Source organism: Salvia miltiorrhiza, chromosome 5 (genome assembly GCF_028751815.1).
Source record: "Salvia miltiorrhiza cultivar Shanhuang (shh) chromosome 5, IMPLAD_Smil_shh, whole genome shotgun sequence".
Taxonomy (NCBI): domain Eukaryota; kingdom Viridiplantae; phylum Streptophyta; class Magnoliopsida; order Lamiales; family Lamiaceae; genus Salvia; species Salvia miltiorrhiza.
In genome coordinates, this window is record NC_080391.1 from 12,293,785 (window position 1) to 12,311,895 (window position 18,111).

The 18,111-nt window shown below is 37.6% G+C and overlaps 2 protein-coding genes and 1 long non-coding RNA gene across 4 annotated transcripts; 2 read left to right on the forward strand and 1 right to left on the reverse strand.

The window, feature by feature from the left end:
• The first annotated feature begins 2,674 nt into the window (after nt 1–2,674).
• Nucleotides 2,675–5,562, forward strand: LOC130986071 (uncharacterized). Its single transcript, XR_009089159.1, has 2 exons — nt 2,675–2,859; nt 4,609–5,562. It is a non-coding gene; the product is annotated as an uncharacterized LOC130986071 (long non-coding RNA).
• Nucleotides 5,563–8,085: 2,523 nt separating this feature from the next.
• Nucleotides 8,086–13,636, forward strand: LOC130986072 (uncharacterized). Of its 2 annotated transcripts, none has more exons than XM_057909348.1 (9): nt 8,086–9,234; nt 10,384–10,513; nt 10,888–11,390; nt 11,511–11,591; nt 11,689–11,787; nt 12,020–12,130; nt 12,212–12,295; nt 12,751–12,822; nt 12,913–13,636. In XM_057909348.1, exons 1-9 carry the CDS (start codon nt 8,917–8,919, stop codon nt 12,916–12,918), a joined length of 1,404 nt encoding a protein of 467 aa, XP_057765331.1. In that variant the 5' UTR covers nt 8,086–8,916; the 3' UTR covers nt 12,919–13,636. The 2 variants fall into 2 exon arrangements, with proteins under 2 accessions (XP_057765331.1, XP_057765330.1); XM_057909347.1 differs by having other exon boundaries at nt 12,978–13,636.
• Nucleotides 13,519–15,136, reverse strand: LOC130986073 (uncharacterized). Its single transcript, XM_057909349.1, has 2 exons — nt 13,864–15,136; nt 13,519–13,795 (listed from the first exon to the last, which is right to left on the reverse strand). The coding sequence occupies exons 1-2, from the start codon at nt 14,815–14,817 to the stop codon at nt 13,664–13,666; spliced, it is 1,086 nt and encodes a 361-aa protein (XP_057765332.1). The 5' UTR covers nt 14,818–15,136; the 3' UTR covers nt 13,519–13,663.
• Nucleotides 15,137–18,111: the final 2,975 nt, after the last annotated feature.

An 18,111-nucleotide genomic window follows, 5' to 3' on the forward strand; every position in this document is an offset into this window, starting at 1 on the left:
TCTATATGTGTATAATGATTTATATGATGAATGAGATCATGTTTGAATAATTGAGTAATTTTGTGCATGAAAATGAAAAGAGAATTTTAATGATGCGTTCATTGAAACGTTTTACTAGAGATTTGAGGTTATGATGTAAGAAGAGAGTCAAGATTTGAGTATGATGAGCATTATAATGTGCCTGAATGTTTGTGAGTGTTATATGTGTTTAAAATGAGCTTTGATGAGTTTCCTTGAAGGAATGTTGAGTTGAGTATTTTAAGAGTTTGAGATGAGATTTTGGTGAATTTCGTAGGCCTACTGACCTACTGTGATCGACGGTTTTTCAATGTCAAAAAGCTTTGAAAATTTTATACCAAGTCTCTACATGAGTCTTGAGAACATCGGTAAAATTTCAAGTCATTTGGACTTCATTTACTATTTTTATAAAATACAAAACTGAAATTGCATATTACTACCGAGAGTTTCAGAGAGCAGGGGAAAGAGTCATTCATTTCAGTAGCTTCCTGTGTGATCTAGCTTTCCAAAATTTTATGGTATTAACCTTATTGTGTTAGCTAGATATCCACAAAATTTGAGCTCAGTTTGACAACATTTACTATTTTTCAAAAATCCAAGTTTTCGATTGCTCAAAACTGCCGAATATGGTAGACTGTAGTAAAACAGTCATGTCTCCTACAATACTTGGAGTTTTTGACTCTACTTTTTTTTTATATGAAAATAGACTCGAAGACCTTTCTTTTGGTATGAGTCTCGAGTCCAAGAGGTGTCGGAGTAAGAACAGGTTAGATTTTGAAGTTGAGTCAGTGTAAAAATAGAGCATGTTTTGATAATGTTTGATTGTGTTTTCTTATGTGCCTTATGTGATTGTGTTGTCTATGTGTTGAATGAGATTAGACGAGCCTTATATGAGAGATAAATCGAGACTTAGTACCATGATTTTCTTGAAACTTATCCTTGAACTTAAGGATTTGAGATGAGTGGAGAGTTTATATAGAGATGAGTAAAGAGATAGAATATGAGATAGAGCATGAGTTAAGGCTTTATGAGTATGGATTTTAAAAGGATTAAAATGTTTTAAATCAATTCCTTTTTAATGGAGTTTAAAATGCTTATTTAAGTCATTTATAAATGAATAATGAGAAATGCGTAAAGAAGTTCGTAAATGAATCGCGGCATGAGATTTTCAATTTCCCTAGTAAACTAAGGAGATATTATGAAGGAACAAGCAATGAACGAGACTCTCACCACCGAGTCACTACAACAATTGGAGAAGGAAAAAGTTCACGCACAAACAAGATATGTACACCACCTCAAGATGGAGGTAAAGAAAAAGGAAATGGAAGGAAAGCACTAGAACTAAACTTAAGGTATAACCCAACCCCAAGGCTAGTAGGCTCAAGCTAAGAGAGTGAATGCTTTGACTAAAAAGTGCCAGAAGCTACAGCAAGAATAAAGTTGGAACGCCACCACAATAGAAACTTAGAAACCCCCATTAAATAATCATTTGAAAATGAGAAAATGAGTTTACATGGCAGAAGGAGTGCCATTAATCTTTAAGTGAAAGTTACCAAGATGATGAGAAAAGTTTGATATTAGAATTCCCTAGTCAAATCTGAGAAGGTGACTTAGGACGAAGGAAACAATTAAGGTAGTTCACCACTTTACTAAGATGAAGTGGGTGAAAGAAAGCTGTTAGGTCCTGAACTGGTCCAACAGATGGTTGAGAAGGTCGACCACATTAAGCAAAGAATTAAAGAAGTTCAAGATAGACAAAAGTCTTACGCCGATAAACGCCGATCGGAGTTAGAATTTAATGTTGGGGGATCGAGTTTTCCTCAAAGTCTCTCCCTCAAAGGGAGTTATACGTTTCAGAAAGTTATATAGGACCTTTTGAGATTCTAGATAAGATAGGCTCTTGTAGCCTATAAGTTGGCTCTGCCACCAAGCATTGTGGATGTATACAATATGTATTGCATCTCGCAATTAAGAAAGCATGTCATTAAGCAAGGTAAAGTAGTCCTAGCCAGGACCAAAGGGATTAAGAGAAATCAGTCCAGATACTTGATCGCAAGGTTCAAGTTTTACGAGGCAATAATATTGTTCTCGTCATGTAGTGGAACCATCACAGGATGGAAAAGGCCACAAAAGAGATGAATGAAACGAATGACTAGTATCACAAGCTAGAATACCAAATATGCAATTCCGAGGACGGAATTTTTTTTAAGGAGGGAGGGATGTAATACCCCGTTTCCCCGAGCTAAATTTATAATTTTTTTTAAACTTAGATTTAAGATGATTCACGCCGAAATGAGAAAAATAATTTACTTTAATTCCAACAAAAAGTGATTTACAAAATTATTTGTAAATTTAGTTATTTAAATTCTTATGCATTGCATATTTATTTAAATCAAGTATTGAGCATTGAGTATTTATCAAGATATTTATTTAGCGAACCCTGAGAAAATTCTTCAGTTCCAATGATCCAACCGTGAGAGTTTTTAATTGCCAAATCATTCCTTCAATTTATTCACACCAACGTTTTATCTGCCATACCTTCTCTCAGTTGGCCATGCCTTCTCCACTTTACAACACTAAAAATTAGCTAAATTCCCATCCACCACCTACTCCCACCCTGTACTTACTCTCTTTCCAGCTTTAAACCATGATGGAAAGTAAATATTGTAGTCATGTTTCCACTATTCTCCTACGCCAATAATTCACAAGTCACCAACCTCAACATATACTCATTCAGAGTTCAAGTTTAGCTCAACATATACTCATTCAGAGTTCAAGTTTAGCCAAGAACAACAGGAAGCATATGACAACAGCCGCACGCCTCAATTTATAATTCCAAAGGTCCATTCTTTTCCATTATTTCCCTTACACCATTTGACTGTCAAGTTTCTTCTAGTTGCAAAATACTCATACATTCAGTGTATATATTGTGTATACTTTTATATATACATATGCAAATATTTGAATGAACAAATGACAATTTCATTACAAAATACATATGCAAACAACCTGTTTTTGTATATACATATATGAAGCATGTTTATTTAAAAAGAATAGAATAAAGAGAAGAAGTAGAACTATGTTTTTCCCTTTTGTTGTTGGTATCGTATGTGTGGTGGGTCGAGTCGAGCGGCGTCGGGATGGCGGCGAGCTCGCTGCCGGCCATCCGGCCAAGGGTAGGAGAGGAAGGGCACGGCGGTAGTGCCGCTGCTGCTCGACCACGGACGGAGAAGAGAGAGGGGATTGGCGACGGCGATGGGTTTTCCGATCTATTGAGAGAGCCGATCAGTCGGGGGTGAGGGAGAAGTGGCCGGAGCGACGTTTGTCGCCGGGCACGATGGAGTAGCAGCGGGGTGATTAGCGGCTTGTCGCTGCTGCTCCCTGGCGAGCTTCCGCTGCGTCGAGACTTTTGAACAGTCGAGAGAGAGGAAACCGAGGCAAAGGAGAGAGGAGGATGATGTGGTGAGTCGACGGAAGCGGCGCCGGTCGTGGTGGCTCCAGCCTTCGGCTGGAGAAGATGAACCAGGCGCGGCGGCGACGGTGGCTCGGCTGCTGTTGCCGGAAGGCCGAGAGAGAGATCGCGAGGAAGGTCAACGGCGGCAGTCCACTTCTTCGGCTGTCGTCGGGCGATCTGTGAACGGACGGAGAGAGAAAAGAGGTAGGCGGATGCCGGTGGCGTGGAGCTACTGGTAATCGTCGGTCAAGCTTGAGCATGAGAGAGACGGTGGTGGCGGTTTTGGCCGCTGCTCGCCGGGAGAGAAGAGAGGTGAGGGAGACAGTCGAGAGAAAGATTTGAGGGAGGAGAATAGAGGGGTCGAGGGTGATGGTGAGGATGACAGAGCGGCGCTCGTCGCCGGGATGGTGGCACGTGGCCGTGAAGTCCGAGAGAGAGAGAGGGAGTGAGATCTGTAATTGTTATGCGTGTGTGTGTGAGCGGCTGAAAGGGGGGGAAGAAAAGGGAGTGGAATGTAGGGTTGGGCTTTGGAGTGGGCTTGAGTGTTGGGCCGGGTTTTAATTAGTGATGGGCTGGGTTTTAATTAGTTTTGGGCCGAGATTTTTTTTATTTATTCTGATTGGGCCATTTTCATTTAATCAACTGGGCCGATTTTTATTTAGTTATTGGGTTGGGGTTATTTATTTCTTTTGTTGGGCTGCATTTTAAAAAAAAATGGTTGGCCCTTGTATTTTTTTTATTTAAATGAGCTATGCAGATTTTATTTAAATGAATTGCACTATTTTAATTAATTAGACTTATTAAGTTTGATTAATTATTTTTAATTTGCATAATAATATTATATTATTATTATGTGCATATTTTAAGTAAATTACTTATTATATGCTAAACATGACATGATTTGCATTATATTTTGCAATAAGAATAAAAGTATTTAATTGGTTTTAATTATAATTCCATTCATTAAAGAAAGATGAGTAAGAATATTGTTGGTGTTCTTAACTCAAGAGAAATATTTTCAAGTATTTATTTATTAAATTTTGAAAACCCGGCTAAGTGAATCATAGAATGTTAAGCACTACACCATGACTTAAGATTAGATACAAGGAGACCTATTGAGAATAGATTTCTTGTAGGCTTCGAGCATCAGAAGGATTAGCACTGCTATTCCGATTCAGAGATAAGGTTAAACGACAGGCTTTGCCTATACAGGTGGGCATTACTTTTACTATACGTATATAGAGATCCCCTGCGTGTCGTAGGCCTCTTATACGAATATATGCATGAGATGATTTTAACTGTTAATTTCAGTTTATTATTATGCCCAAATGATAAATGACTCTTATGAAATGAAAATGAAATGTTTATGAAATGAAATGATTGACTGCCAAAAATGTTTATGTTTTTATATGTATCCTATCTGTGTTGGTTCGCCAACTTTAAAGGAAATCCAATTGGGATCCTATGCTAGACAAAGGTCGCTAGCTAGGGTTAACGTGTACACTCATGGAGACCGCGAGTCGCTTGCGAGCGGTCTTGGCGTCCGTGGTAAGGAGGCCTCCTTCCCGGCGCGTGATAGAAAGGAACAGATATGGATCATATGAAGGAAAATGATCGGCCGATCGACTTTATGAAAATGAAAGAAATGTTTTAGTAAGCGCAGGTCTTTCAAGAAAACCCCTGTGTGTTACTGTTATGGCAGTTCAATTTATATATGTATGCATGTTGTATTTTCGGCTATGCCCACTGAGTATTTTTATACTCAGCCCTGCATGTATTTCTAAATGTGCAGGTTGAGCAGTTGATGGAATGGAATGATGTTGAGCGGGTGTTCCTTTGACATTTCAAGAAATGTAACCTTGAGTATACATCTTCATATGTATATCTCACACGTTTTCCGCTGCAAAACACTTTGATTAGGATAACTCTATGTTATGAAGTTGTTACACGTGTTATTGGGTAACCCACCTTAATCAGTTCTCTTTTATGTGTATGTTTTATAAGTATCCAAATGATCATATATGATCCTAGCTTTTTATCTATAAGTGATATTTTCATATACTTTAATGTTAAGTAATTGTCCATTTCCATTTCTTATTGTTCACCCCAAGTCATAACCCCTGTTAACCCGTCATTGGGATAGTGGGATGCGACAAGCCACTATTATAAAAGATAAAACATAATCACTCTCCATGTTTATCCATTAATTCACAATTAAGATTTTTCGTAGATTTAATTTTGAATTACTCTTTCAATGATTCGGTTCATAATAAAAAGTAAAGTTGATTGCCAATTACAAAGGACAATTCACAACCAAACTTACTTATTATTAGTTATGAATTTTCCTGTTTAAAGGGTAATTTACAACCAATATATAATAAGTTTGGTAGTGAATTTAATTTCTTCAATTAAAAGTAAAATAGTTCAAGAAAAAAATAAATATTTTTAATCATTGTTATTATATGAAAATAGCTATATATTGTAAGAGAACCCCCCCTCCCCCCACCCCCAACACACACACGAATGCGCGCACACACAAAACCTTAAAAAAAAAGAAAAAAAAACACAAAACCTTAAAGAAAAAGTCCATTAACTTACCAAGTTTTTATTTTTATCAAAATTATATTTTCAATATCACAAAATTTCCCAGTAAAATCCAACAAATAGAATAGCGTATGAGCACATCCGCATTAAAAGTCTAAAATTTTCGAATAAAAAAGTGCGTACGTTAAGAAGAAAAGAGAAAAGAAATAAACTTTTTAAAGCAAGAAAACACAATAACATATTCTGGAAAAAAAAAAAAAAAACACACGCGCACACAATAAAATCGAAACCTAAGATCGACTACAAATGCACAAATAGAAAATAATCAAGATCACAAATAGTTGAAAACAAAAATGACACAACACGTGATTAGCAAAAGAGCTAGTGACCAAAATTGGAGCAAACAACCACTACTTTGAATAAGCATCATTGGATAAGATGTCTATGATTTGATATAAGGTTGAATTATTGTAAAAATTAGAGATGTCAATTCAGTCTGAAACTTGTGAGTTTTGTTCGAATAGATCGATAATTTGAAAGAGTTATGGTTAAAAATTTTACACTCGATAAAATTCCAATCAGAATAGTCTGATAACCCGATAAAATTGACCCGAAAATAGCTCTAAAAAATATTGTGTTCGGTTGGTTATATGAAATTTTTCTTGTTATTTGGTTCTTCAACTTCTTCGCTTTCGAAAGTTAAAATAATATTTTTACCCCCAAAGATTTGTAAAATGTATTTTTATTCGATATTTGAAGCTATACTCATTATTTCATTTATCTGTATTTCTAATCTAATACTTAGCATAAAATATTTAAGAAAAATGTTTTATCTCTATCCCTCTAAGAGTTATATATATTAATTATTATGTAAATCGATGTTGAAATTTCACTTACTTATGCGTGTATATGTTTGTTACAAATATAAAATTATCAAGAGAAACGCATTAGTTAATCTTTTTATAAATTTTTTAGCACGACTAGCTTGATGAGTTTGTCTGAAACCCAAAAATATAGGGTTACGGTTGAAAATTTAGTCCAAAAAAAAAAAATCATCCTGAATAACTGGTCTGAAACCCGATGTTAGTCCGATTGACATCAATAGTAAAAATTGTATTTAATGTAAAACTACAAACATTGCAATTATCCTCTTAGGGGGTTTTTAATCTGCATTATTGATAAAATGCATGATTAACTTAAAAGTATGATTTCTACAATCTCACTCTTTCATTAGGATATGAATCAAACAAAACTAGCTCAATGATAGAAATAATTAAGGGTATTGAATATCCCAAAATTTCAATTCATCTAAGTAAATAAAGAATTAATCTTACTATTTTTATCCATCAATGCTTATCCTTAAAAGTAAATATCCTCAAGCGGATTTTTCTTTGGTGGATGAGATATATAAGATTGATATGATTAAATAATCCAGTCAATTTTGAGGTGATAAATAATCACTCAATTGGATTATTTTATCAATTATGCATTATCACTCAAACCAAACGCTTCCTAAAGGTTTTGCACTTAACGTATAAAGTAATTGCACTTTGTGGTCCTGTAAATATACTGTAATTATACCTCCTATGAGATTCGTACCTAAAATTGTAAAAATGCAAATACTTTATACGTGATCTTTTCGTACATAAAGAAATAAAGATTTTTTTTTTCATATATACATGTTTAAATTTTTTAGATTTTAACTAATAAGGTGAAAAGAAAAAATCCGAACTACCTTTGTCATAGTCAATATTAGCAACAAATCCTCCCTTGCAAGAGTAACTAAAATATTTATTCGTAAATTGTTTCTCTTTATTTCTATTATTACATTATTAATATTAATGTAGTATAGAAATAAAGTATACTGAAATAAAAAATTATGAAAACCAAAAGTTTAGAAAATGTTACTAATATATTGTTATTTCATAGCAAATAAGTAGTTGGCTACCAACAAGTACCAACAAAAAATAAGATTGGATGCAGAAACAAGCCATATATTAAACCATAAGATTAGATGGGTCCCATGTCATGTAGTTTTATCCCCCACTTTTCCGACTTAACCCTAATCCACAAATAAATGAAAATTCCCACTACTTTCTCTCTCATCATCACTGCTTGTCTCACTCTCATGACGACTCCTTTTTCAAACTTTTTTAATCTCTTCTTTACTTTATTTTTCACAGGCATTCCCTGAGAAAAGCGAATAAAAGCCTAGGGTTCCAACTTTTTCTCCAATGAACCACAGATTATCAACAGTTTCTCCACATTTTACTTCATAATTTTCCTTCTACTTCACGTTCACTTGCTCTAAGTTTTCAATTTTGTAGCTCTGCTAATTTAGTTGATCTTTCGCACTTTTTTCCTTTTCTTTTCTTTTTGTTGGTGCAATTCTTCTGGATTTTGGAGGGAGTTGCTTTATGGGAGATTGTTGGAGTCAAAAAAGCGGAAATGCCGTGAGTTCATTTATTGGGGTTATGCTTTTTGGAAGACGTACATGTGAAGCAAATTGTAGTGTTTTAGTTTGAGTTCTTGCTAATTTTCCAACTGGGAGCTGTTGATTCCTATCTTTAACTGTGTGAAGAAGGAATATTCTGGATCTTTTTCGCTCTTGTTTACGCCACTTGTTTGCTCAGACTCTGTGGATTCGCAATTCGGATCGCTTTTACCGACTTATTGTAGCGGAAACTAAGTTAGATTTAGGAAATGCTTTGCAGATAATGAGATGCCGCAGCGCCATCTCGTTGCACATTTTGGGTCGGAATCTTTGATCGCCTCTCTGCTTAGAGGCCGTCCGTAGCTGGAGCTTTGTAATATGGACAAAATTCTAAGCTTTGTACCTGATTTGGTCGTTGCGGTTGAGTTTATTGTTTATTAGCCTATATTTTTAGGGATTTTAGGTGATGGAGGATATTGGACTGTTCAATCAAGGGTGGAAATGGTTGCAATCGAAGGACTGTTATTCTGTAGCGAGGACTACCGCTAGCTGTTTAAGAGACAAGATTGGGATTTTCAAGGAGCGGCATTGGCCGATGGTTTGTTGCGGATGCGCGAAATTTGGCAGAGGTCTTCTGTTCTTGTTGGTCTATTGGAAAAACTGCTCTATTTCTGGATTCCAGTCTTTTGTTGGGCTGGGATCAGCGGCTCTACTTGTTATTATGTGGAGTTGCTTCCTGAGCTTGACATCAATGTCATGTCTTCTATATGTGCTTCTTAGTATGGTATGTTTTCCAGTCTCATTAATTAGTTGTCAATTATATTTTCTGGCAGTTGCTTGTTTTGTGCTGCATATTTATGTACTAGCTGTTTGAGATTTCCAAGATCTGATTATATTTTGTGGGTCCATGGGTAATATTATTGATCTAAATAGAATGCTGCTTATGGACTTTGGATGATGTAGGAGAAAGGCGTTATGTTGGAGTTTGTAGGATCAGTTGAACTTAGGGGTCATCTAGAGCCAATTTCTTCTAATTTAGTAAAGATAGAGGTCTCTCTCTCTCTTTTCCCAGGCAGAAAAAGGAAAATAAGTTGAAATTCTGCTTGAGCAATTACTAGAGATGTTTTTGTCGAGATTAAACATTTGTCATCTGAAACTTTCATGCATTTTATATTTTGTGGAAATTACGTAGGGCATGGCTCCATTATTCTTGTGGTCAATTGATATGTTATACATTGCCCACCTTTTGCTCTATAGAAGGTTCGGGTAATTCTGGGAAAGAATGTAGGACTTCACAGACCTATAGAAGGATGGTCTTCACACAGAGTGATTGTGACATAATTATTTACTTAGTCACTTGTTAAAGCTGTCACTTGTCAAGATTCATTGAGTGTACACTGAACAATATTCACCTGTCACCATGTTAAATCAAATATTATGTATGATAAATGTTGATATCAATATTCTAGATGTGTTATCATGGAAGACTAATAAAATGATCATTTCTGATAAGTCCGCCTGTGTACAATTATACCAAATTTGATGCAATGAGTTCATTATCCTAAGTAGTTTTCCCTAATTTTGGAAGTTCAATTAAATTCAGTTCTCTGATTATGTAAAAAATGGAATGTTAGCATTAGTACTTCGACCCGATTCTATGCATTCGTTAAATCTATTTGCCTGTAGAACTATTTAATATTGGATGACACTAATAGCATTCTCTGAGGCTTTCTCAAGCAGCAATGTTTTGGTGTAGTATTATTTGGTTTTTGCATATTACTATTGTTCAGTTACTTTGATTTATGTTGTATGGTAGGTTTATCCATCAAATGCTATTTCTTTTCCCACAATTGTATCTCTACACTCTGCAGAAGTACTGTGACTTGCCTATGAGCTACTTTTAACTACTCACTATTTGTTTGTGTGCTTCCAGGGAGCGGCTGGGGCTGCTGTTCAGTATTTAGGCTACACTCCTGGACTTTTTATTGTGGGGCTGTTTGCCATTCTAATTTTATGGATGTATGCTAACTTTTGGATAACTGGTACCTTGTTTATAGTTGGTGGTATGTCTTGCTTCTCTTTGTTTATTTTGAACTCAGTTAATGCTGGCATCTATTTTAACTCTCCAACTAGTCTATTTCAGCCTTTTTCTATCTTGTTCTAAATTCTAATGTCTATTTTATTTCAGATTCATTCGTTTATCATCATCAATGTAAATATTGGCTTGTCCTTAGGTTGAATGTTCAAATTGGAAGTTACCTATTTATTGGCTTCTCAAAATAAGTAGAGGGACAGTTTCTAATGATTGCACTTCCCTGTAATAACTATACAGTGGTTTTTTTTTTCTAAGAACTGTTTTCTCTTGCTTCTACCTTTTCCAGTATTTTCACATTTTCTTGTAGAATCTGCTGATAACATCAAGACTTTGGGTATACAGGCTATCTGTTTTCATTGAATCATGCGCGGTTGGTGGTATTTATGGCAACCTTGTATTCTATGTATTGCGTCAAAATCCAAGTAGGATGGCTTGGAGTTTTTCTCGCAATTAATCTTGCTTTCCTATCTAATGATGTGTTGAACTACATGATCAAGTGGTGTGATAATTTAAGTGAAAGCACACATTTTGAAGAGCACAAAGAAGCTGATTCATTTACAGAAGATGATTTCTGCACTAAGTGTGAATACCCTGCTCCTACTGAAGTAGAAACAGAAGAAGAAGAGAAGCTAAAATCATGTAAATCAACCACTAAACCAGCTAGTCCTTCATCAATTGTTGAAAAGCCAAAAGAAGTTGCTTCTAAGGCTGTGGTTAGAGAAGACGGAAATTCCCTGATTGAGATGGAGAGGATTTTAAGTAGTGGCAATCACTATGAAGCCCTTGGGTTTCCCCGCCATAAGAAGATTGATGTTGTATTATTGAAGAAGGAATACCGTAAAAAGGTATGATTTTGGCTCATGCAATTTTTTTTTAAAAACCTTGGTTATGGTATCAGTTATTCCCCTCAAAATAAGTGCTCGGTAGCAGTTTCTTATGCAACACCACATTTTGCATATCTTCAGGCCATGCTTGTGCACCCCGACAAAAATATGGGAAGTCCACTTGCAAGCGAATCATTTAAAAAACTTCAATGTGCATATGAGGTGAGTAAATCTTCATATTTCTTCTCTATAAAGAAATTTCTGAAAAGAATTGTGGGTATAGATTCCACGGGCAGCTGATTGTTGGCAATTCTGGTAGGTTCTTTCTGATGCTGTGAAGAAGAGGGACTATGACGAGCAGCTCAAAAAAGAAGAATCTAAGTATGTTATGCAGAAATCAGCTAGCACTTCTTATCAGGTAGAGCTTGATTAAATGTGTATTGCATCGCTTGTGGTAACATTAATGTGTGCATATCAGGGTAGGTTTTCGATTCTAGAATGTGTTTTAATATGTGTTTGAACTTTGCCACGGAGGGGTGTCTTTTATGGATTCTTGTTTACACTTCTCTGATTACTTGTTTCTTGATGTGCATCGTGGATATTCTGTGTCAGGCAGGAGAAAATAGATAATTATATATTTCATGATGCAGACTACTGACTTTTGCTCCGAGGAGTCAAGGCGCATACAGTGCACGAAGTGTGGCAATTCTCATATTTGGGTTTGTACAAATAGAACTAAGGCGAAAGCTAGATGGTGTCAGGTTTGACCTACCCCTCCAAAACTATAGCTTTTTTGTCTTTTGATCGTACTCTATACCAATTGTTGAGGTTTTTGGGTATAGGATTGCTGCCAGTATCATCAAGCTAAAGATGGCGATGGATGGGTTGAGAACAAGGGCTCACTTGTGTTTGATCGGCTGCAAAAGGTATAGTACATGCATAGAACTGAAGGTGCTTATTAGATTTCTTATTACATTTATTTTGTTTGTTTAGCATTGAAGGATTAGCTGGTATTGAAGATGGTACTTAATACAAGTCCTGATGCTTGGGTTTGGGTGGATTGAAATTTACATGCTTTAGAGTTACTAGGAAATTTCTTACTTGTTGATTTGGGCTCTAAGCTTGGCTGAAACTCAGTAGCTTTAGTATGTAACTTTCTTTGGCGATGCATGTTTTTATCCAAATTCCAAGATCAAGATCAACTCTTTTTTATATGCGTCTGGGAAGTCCTTTTAATCTGACTTTTCCTGAAGTGTGTTCCAGCATATGCACTGTGTTTCTATTATTTTAATCTAATTTCTATTGGATATCTCTCTTCTCACTTCCACCTATCTCTTTGTCATTTGTGGCCTAAGAAGTGTGCTATGTCTGCCATATTTAGGTGGAAATACCTCGTGCATTTGTGTGTGCTGAAAGCAAGATTTTTGATGTGTCGGAGTGGGCTACATGCCAGGTTAGTCTGTCAACCTGTATCTTGTATCTGCTGATTTATTCCCAGAAACATTGTTGCCATGACTGCTGAGTTGCATCATGTTTTGCATAGGCATGAAAAATTTCAAAATGCATGGAAACAAGCATCTTATGTTGCTAACTTGGTGGGAGATACAGGGAATGTCTTGCAGACCAAACACCCACAGGCCAAGTTTCCACGTAAACATGGTTGGATTGGAGAAGTCAAGTCAGAGGTCAAACTCAAGCCGATATCCATGGGATTTGGATGCTGAGATGACGGATGAAGAGGATGAATTTGATATATGGCTCCAGCAAGCCCTTGCATCTGGACTGTTTTGTGAAACTTCCAAACGTCGCAAAAGCTGGAGCCCCTTCAAACTGCCTCAGAAGAAAGGGAAAAACCAGTGGCGCAGATCATCTTAGAACACAATTTTTGTTGACTTAATTGCCATCTATCTTGCCCCGCCCCAGAGCTCTCTAACGCCGAGTGGATCTGTTGAATGCGGGCGTCGTGCCCACAAAGCTTCGAGCAGGTGAGAATGTGGAGAGGGTGGATGTTGATCATGAATGTAAATAACCGGGATTCGTCGTCTAGTTTTTTTCCTATGTTACACGTCAGTTTTTGCAGCATTCTTGAGCTTTTAGAATGAAATTAGCGAGGAATAGCAAAACTGGTTTGATGCTGTTAGTGTACACATTTGCTAACAAGTGAGCAGATGCAATAAAGAATTAGCAATAGCATCTTGCCCGATTGCTTTCTGTGTTATCAAAATTCATTGATTTTACAGTGATGAAATTCTTGATTGTTTTCTCAAGTGCTAAACCACAAAACCAATATGAGCTCAAGCTTTATATCCGGTGACAAATCGTTGGATTCCAGCAAAATCAGATGCAATCTTTAATCTGCAGAATCTTCCTTTCATCTGATTTGTCATGTAGTCCACAAGAAATTTGCTCTGCGTCTCACCATTTGTCTGCACAACAAGTAACTAGATTCAACTTCCAAACTAGTAGTAATAATTTGATTTATCTGGATAGATACCTCAAATGCAAAAAATCCACGAGGTTTGAGCATTGAAGCTGCTCCGTTAGAGAGGTGTATAAGGTGATCCATTCCGTCAAGTCCGCCGTCGAGAGCAAGTACTGGTTCGTGTCTAGAAACCTCAGCTTGCAGCGCATGGATGTGTTGGCTCGGAATATATGGCGGATTGCTAACCAATCCTCTCAATTCTCCTTCCACACCTTCAAACCATGATCCCACCCTCACACTCACTTTCCCTTGCAGACAATACCTCTCCACATTGTACCCCGCCACAGCCGCAGCGATCGAGCTCAAATCCACCGCCACCACCCTCCCGCCGCCGCCCAAAACCCTAGCCACCGCAATCGCTAGCGCCCCGCTGCCGGTCCCCAAATCCGCCCACAAACCCTCCCTCAACTCTCCGTCGGCCTTCACGGCGTCGCCGACCAGATCCACGATCGTTTCGGTCTCAGGGCGGGGGATGAGAACGCCTTCTTCGACGCTGAGGATGAGATCGCGCCAGTGCTCGCACCCCACCACGTACTGAAACGGCCGCCTCTCCTGGATCCTCTGCCTCCACAGCTCGTACAGCTCCTCCAATCGCGCCCTAATCGCCACCTGCGCCGCGCCGCCCCCATCCAGCAGGGCGGGATGCTCGACCGCGTCCTCGACCAGCCATTTGAGCTCCCGGAGGAGGAGGTCGGAGTCCGGGCCGCCGTCGAGGGCCGAGAAAGTGGAGCCCACGGAGGAGGCCTGGGTTTTGGCCCATGCGTGCCATTGCTTGAGGTCGGAGAGGGTGACGCGGAAGGCCGGGGGGCGAAGGTGGAGGGGAGTCTGGGGCTTGTGCTTGTGCTTGGGCGGCGCGGCGGAGCAGAAGGATTTGGGGCGCAGCGAGAAGACGGGTTGGAGTATAGAGGAGAGAGACGCACGACTGGACCTCATCGTTTGAGGTTCTTTGGGCCGGGCCTTGCTCATTCATATTGAACTATGGAAACAACAACGCAATTGAATTAATTTCAAAAATATGATTTTACTTCCACGCAAAAAGATATACTCGTTTGCGTCGAATATTGGAATCCTTCGAAGAGGATGGTCTGGCCTTGATTTCATTTGTCTCCAAATTGAATGCTATGATGGAATAGGGTAGTGGTAACAGTGAAAGACCGCAACATCAATTGTGGAGTTGGAGTAGGGCGCCGATGCAAAGGGGCTCTACTCGAGTGTTACCCAATAGAACGGGTATGCACGATGGCTCTACTATTTGGCGTGTGCTGTACACACGCCTTCATTAAATAAAAAAAATAAAAAACAAAATCAAATTTTGAATTTTTTTTGTATTTTTTTTAATTTTCGGTCCATTTGACCGTTTGTTGTTTATTTTATTTTATTTTTCTTTTTTTCTCTTCTTTAAATACTCCTTCTCCATTCCAAACCCTTTCATCTCCTTCTACCATCTTCCATCTTCTTCCTCTCTCTATCAACCTCCATGGATCCATACAACCCAAACATATATGATCCAAATTGGTGCTCCGATCTCTCCGCGGGATGCAACTTGGGGGATGACCCTCCAACCGGCGAGGAGGAGTCACTGGCGGCCCATAGTTCCTCCAAACCGAAGAAAGAAGGCTGGAGGAAGGAAATCGCCTACAAAATCAAGCATGAAAAGAAGGCGTCGGCGCCGACGGCGGAAGGAGGACTATCCGTCATACCTACACCCTCGAGGAGACAGACCTCATCGTCTAAATTTGGACGGAGGAGACCAACGACGCCATCTGTAGGACCGATCAAAAGGGGAGGCGTATTGGACACAGATTCTCGACCGTGTCAACCCCCTCATCGGGGCCAACCTCAAACACTGCCAAATTCAAGGGCACTGGGCCCTAAGTGAATGCGGATGTGCGGCTCTGGGAGGCAATTTGGATAGAGACGCACACCCGGTGGCCTTCCGGCCATTCGGACGACATGCTCCGGGACAAGGCCCAAATCCTCTTCAAAGTAGGAAGCCCAACTAAGAGCGCGTTCAACTATTGGAACGTGTGAAAAATTCTCCGGAACAATCACAAGTTCAAGTCGATGTACCTCGAGGGAGACGTGCATTCCTCGAAAAGGACGAAGACTACGGAGACGGCCGAATTCACCACCTCGGCGTCGAGCGAGGAGATCTCGTCTTCTCGGCCAATTGAAAACAAGGCAACGAAGGCGGCGGCGAGAGCGGTGAAGGGGAAGGGGAAGGCGTCGCAGAGCTCGGAGCCTCCACCTGAATACGTTGAGAGGTTGGATAGGTCCGATCAGAACTTGAAAGCAATCACCGCCGAGTACGCCAAGAAGAACGAGCTCAAGATGGAGGAGCTCGATATGAAGCTCCTCAGCACATATACTACGCACATGACGGATGCACAAAGGACATTGCACAACTACATGGTCCAAGAAGTGCTCAAGCGTCGTGGACTTATCTAGAGTAGGATTTTAATTAAGTATTTTTAAATTATGTCTTTAGGTTTTTTTTTTTGGTATATTGTAGGATTTTAAATTAATACAATTTAAATTTGAATTAAATTGTGTTATTTAAATTTAAGCAATTAAATTTAAATGAAAACCATAAAAATCAAAACTAAAAAAGTCACGTAGGCTATCATGTAACTCCACAGTGACCTCCTCTACTCAATGTGGTCTCATACTATCAAGTAGGCTATCAAGTAAGCCCAATGTGAATGCTCTTAGAGCACCAAATGGAAGAAGCCGAGGGCAAAGAAGAAGGAAAAGCAATGAGAGAGCGAGGCCGGAGGCGAAGATGGTGAAAGGCCATAGTAAAGATGGAGTATTTTTAATGTTGAGTTGTGTAAGTTGGAGACTATAATAAAATTTAAAATTTAATTTGATTATAAAAATAATCACATTTAATTGAGGTTATGGGCTATAACGTAAAATAGTAAATGGAAAATCATGTTTTATTTATTTTTAATTAGGAGATTATATGATTAAAATGAGAATTATGCTCTAATGACAATTATTCAAAATCTTCGTGGTATACTCTATGGTGCTTAAAATTTTCAAATATTAGTGACTGATACCCATTCATTAAACATTTTGCAATCGGGTAAAGCTTTTTTTTCGCGGGGCTGTCATGGAAAACCGGCATCGGCTTCTTCGATGTCCTCTTGGCGAACTCTCAATCATGTATAATAGCATGCAAATCACATAAAAATTATAAATTATACTTGCAAAATTATGTGTCACAACTTATTTAAATTAATCACTCCACCACTAAGTCATTTTCAAATGATATCGAGTAAAGCTTTCTATTAATAATCTATACTATATTAAAAATGAAGTTTCCAATTTGAAAATAATTTCAAATTAATTTCAAAATTAAGTGGCAATTTTATAGTTATAATAAAATTAAAGGTTTATGTTTAAACTTTATATTTTACTTCTTATTTTCATTTTCTTTAACTTCTTATTTGTTGTTACATTTCTTTCCAAAATTGTGAAATTCGATTAACTATAAAATATTTAATATGCATATCAAATTAAAGATCACGATAAGAGTTTTTAATATGATATATTTTATGAAAATATTTGATTTAAAATGTAAAAATTAAATTTATTTAAATATTAAAGTTTTATAAATTTCTCTCTCTTCTTTCATCTTTTTTGAATAAATATATTTTTAATTAGTATTTTATTTTATTTTCTTATCTTATTTTTTTGTTTTTAGTTTTTCATAATATCAAATTTTATAATCATAAATTCTTTTTTATTTTTTCAATATTCAATTACAATTAATTTTTTATTATATTTATAAGTATAATAATTGATTTAGTATTAATTTATATAAATATAAAAATAAAAAATATTTTTCCGTGCATTGCACGGGATGCAAATGCTAGTTTGTTTGCAAAACGAGTTCCTTTTCATAGGAGAATAAAATTGCTACCAAGTATTATATGGTATATAAGAGAGCATCCGCATCGCCTACACGAAAGCGACCTACTCGTGTAAGGCTCGCATCGTGTAAGGCGATGCAGCCCTCCCTTACACGAGGGCTACACGTTCTAACGTGTAGCCCGATCGGCCGTTCAAAATAGGCGCGTGTTTTACACGCGTCATTAAAAAAATATATATAGAAATTTTGAATTTGACTGCCTCGATTTTCGTGATTTTTTTACCATTTTTTTTTGTCTTCTTTATTATTCTCTTTTTCTTCTTCTTCTTCTTCCTCACTTTCTTCCTTTACCTTCTTAATCTTCCTCACTTCTTCATTTCATC

Coding starts and splice junctions, on each gene's coding strand:
- LOC130986072 (XM_057909347.1), top strand. CDS start 8,917: ATGGAGGATATTGGACTGTTCAATCAAGGGTGGAAATGGTTGCAATCG. Junction 10,514..10,887: donor TACCTTGTTTATAGTTGGTG/GTATGTCTTGCT, acceptor TTGGGTATACAG/GCTATCTGTTTTCATTGAAT. Junction 12,131..12,211: donor CGAAAGCTAGATGGTGTCAG/GTTTGACCTACC, acceptor TTTTGGGTATAG/GATTGCTGCCAGTATCATCA.
- LOC130986073 (XM_057909349.1), bottom strand. CDS start 14,817: ATGAGCAAGGCCCGGCCCAAAGAACCTCAAACGATGAGGTCCAGTCGT. Junction 13,796..13,863: donor GTGGATTTTTTGCATTTGAG/GTATCTATCCAG, acceptor CTTGTTGTGCAG/ACAAATGGTGAGACGCAGAG.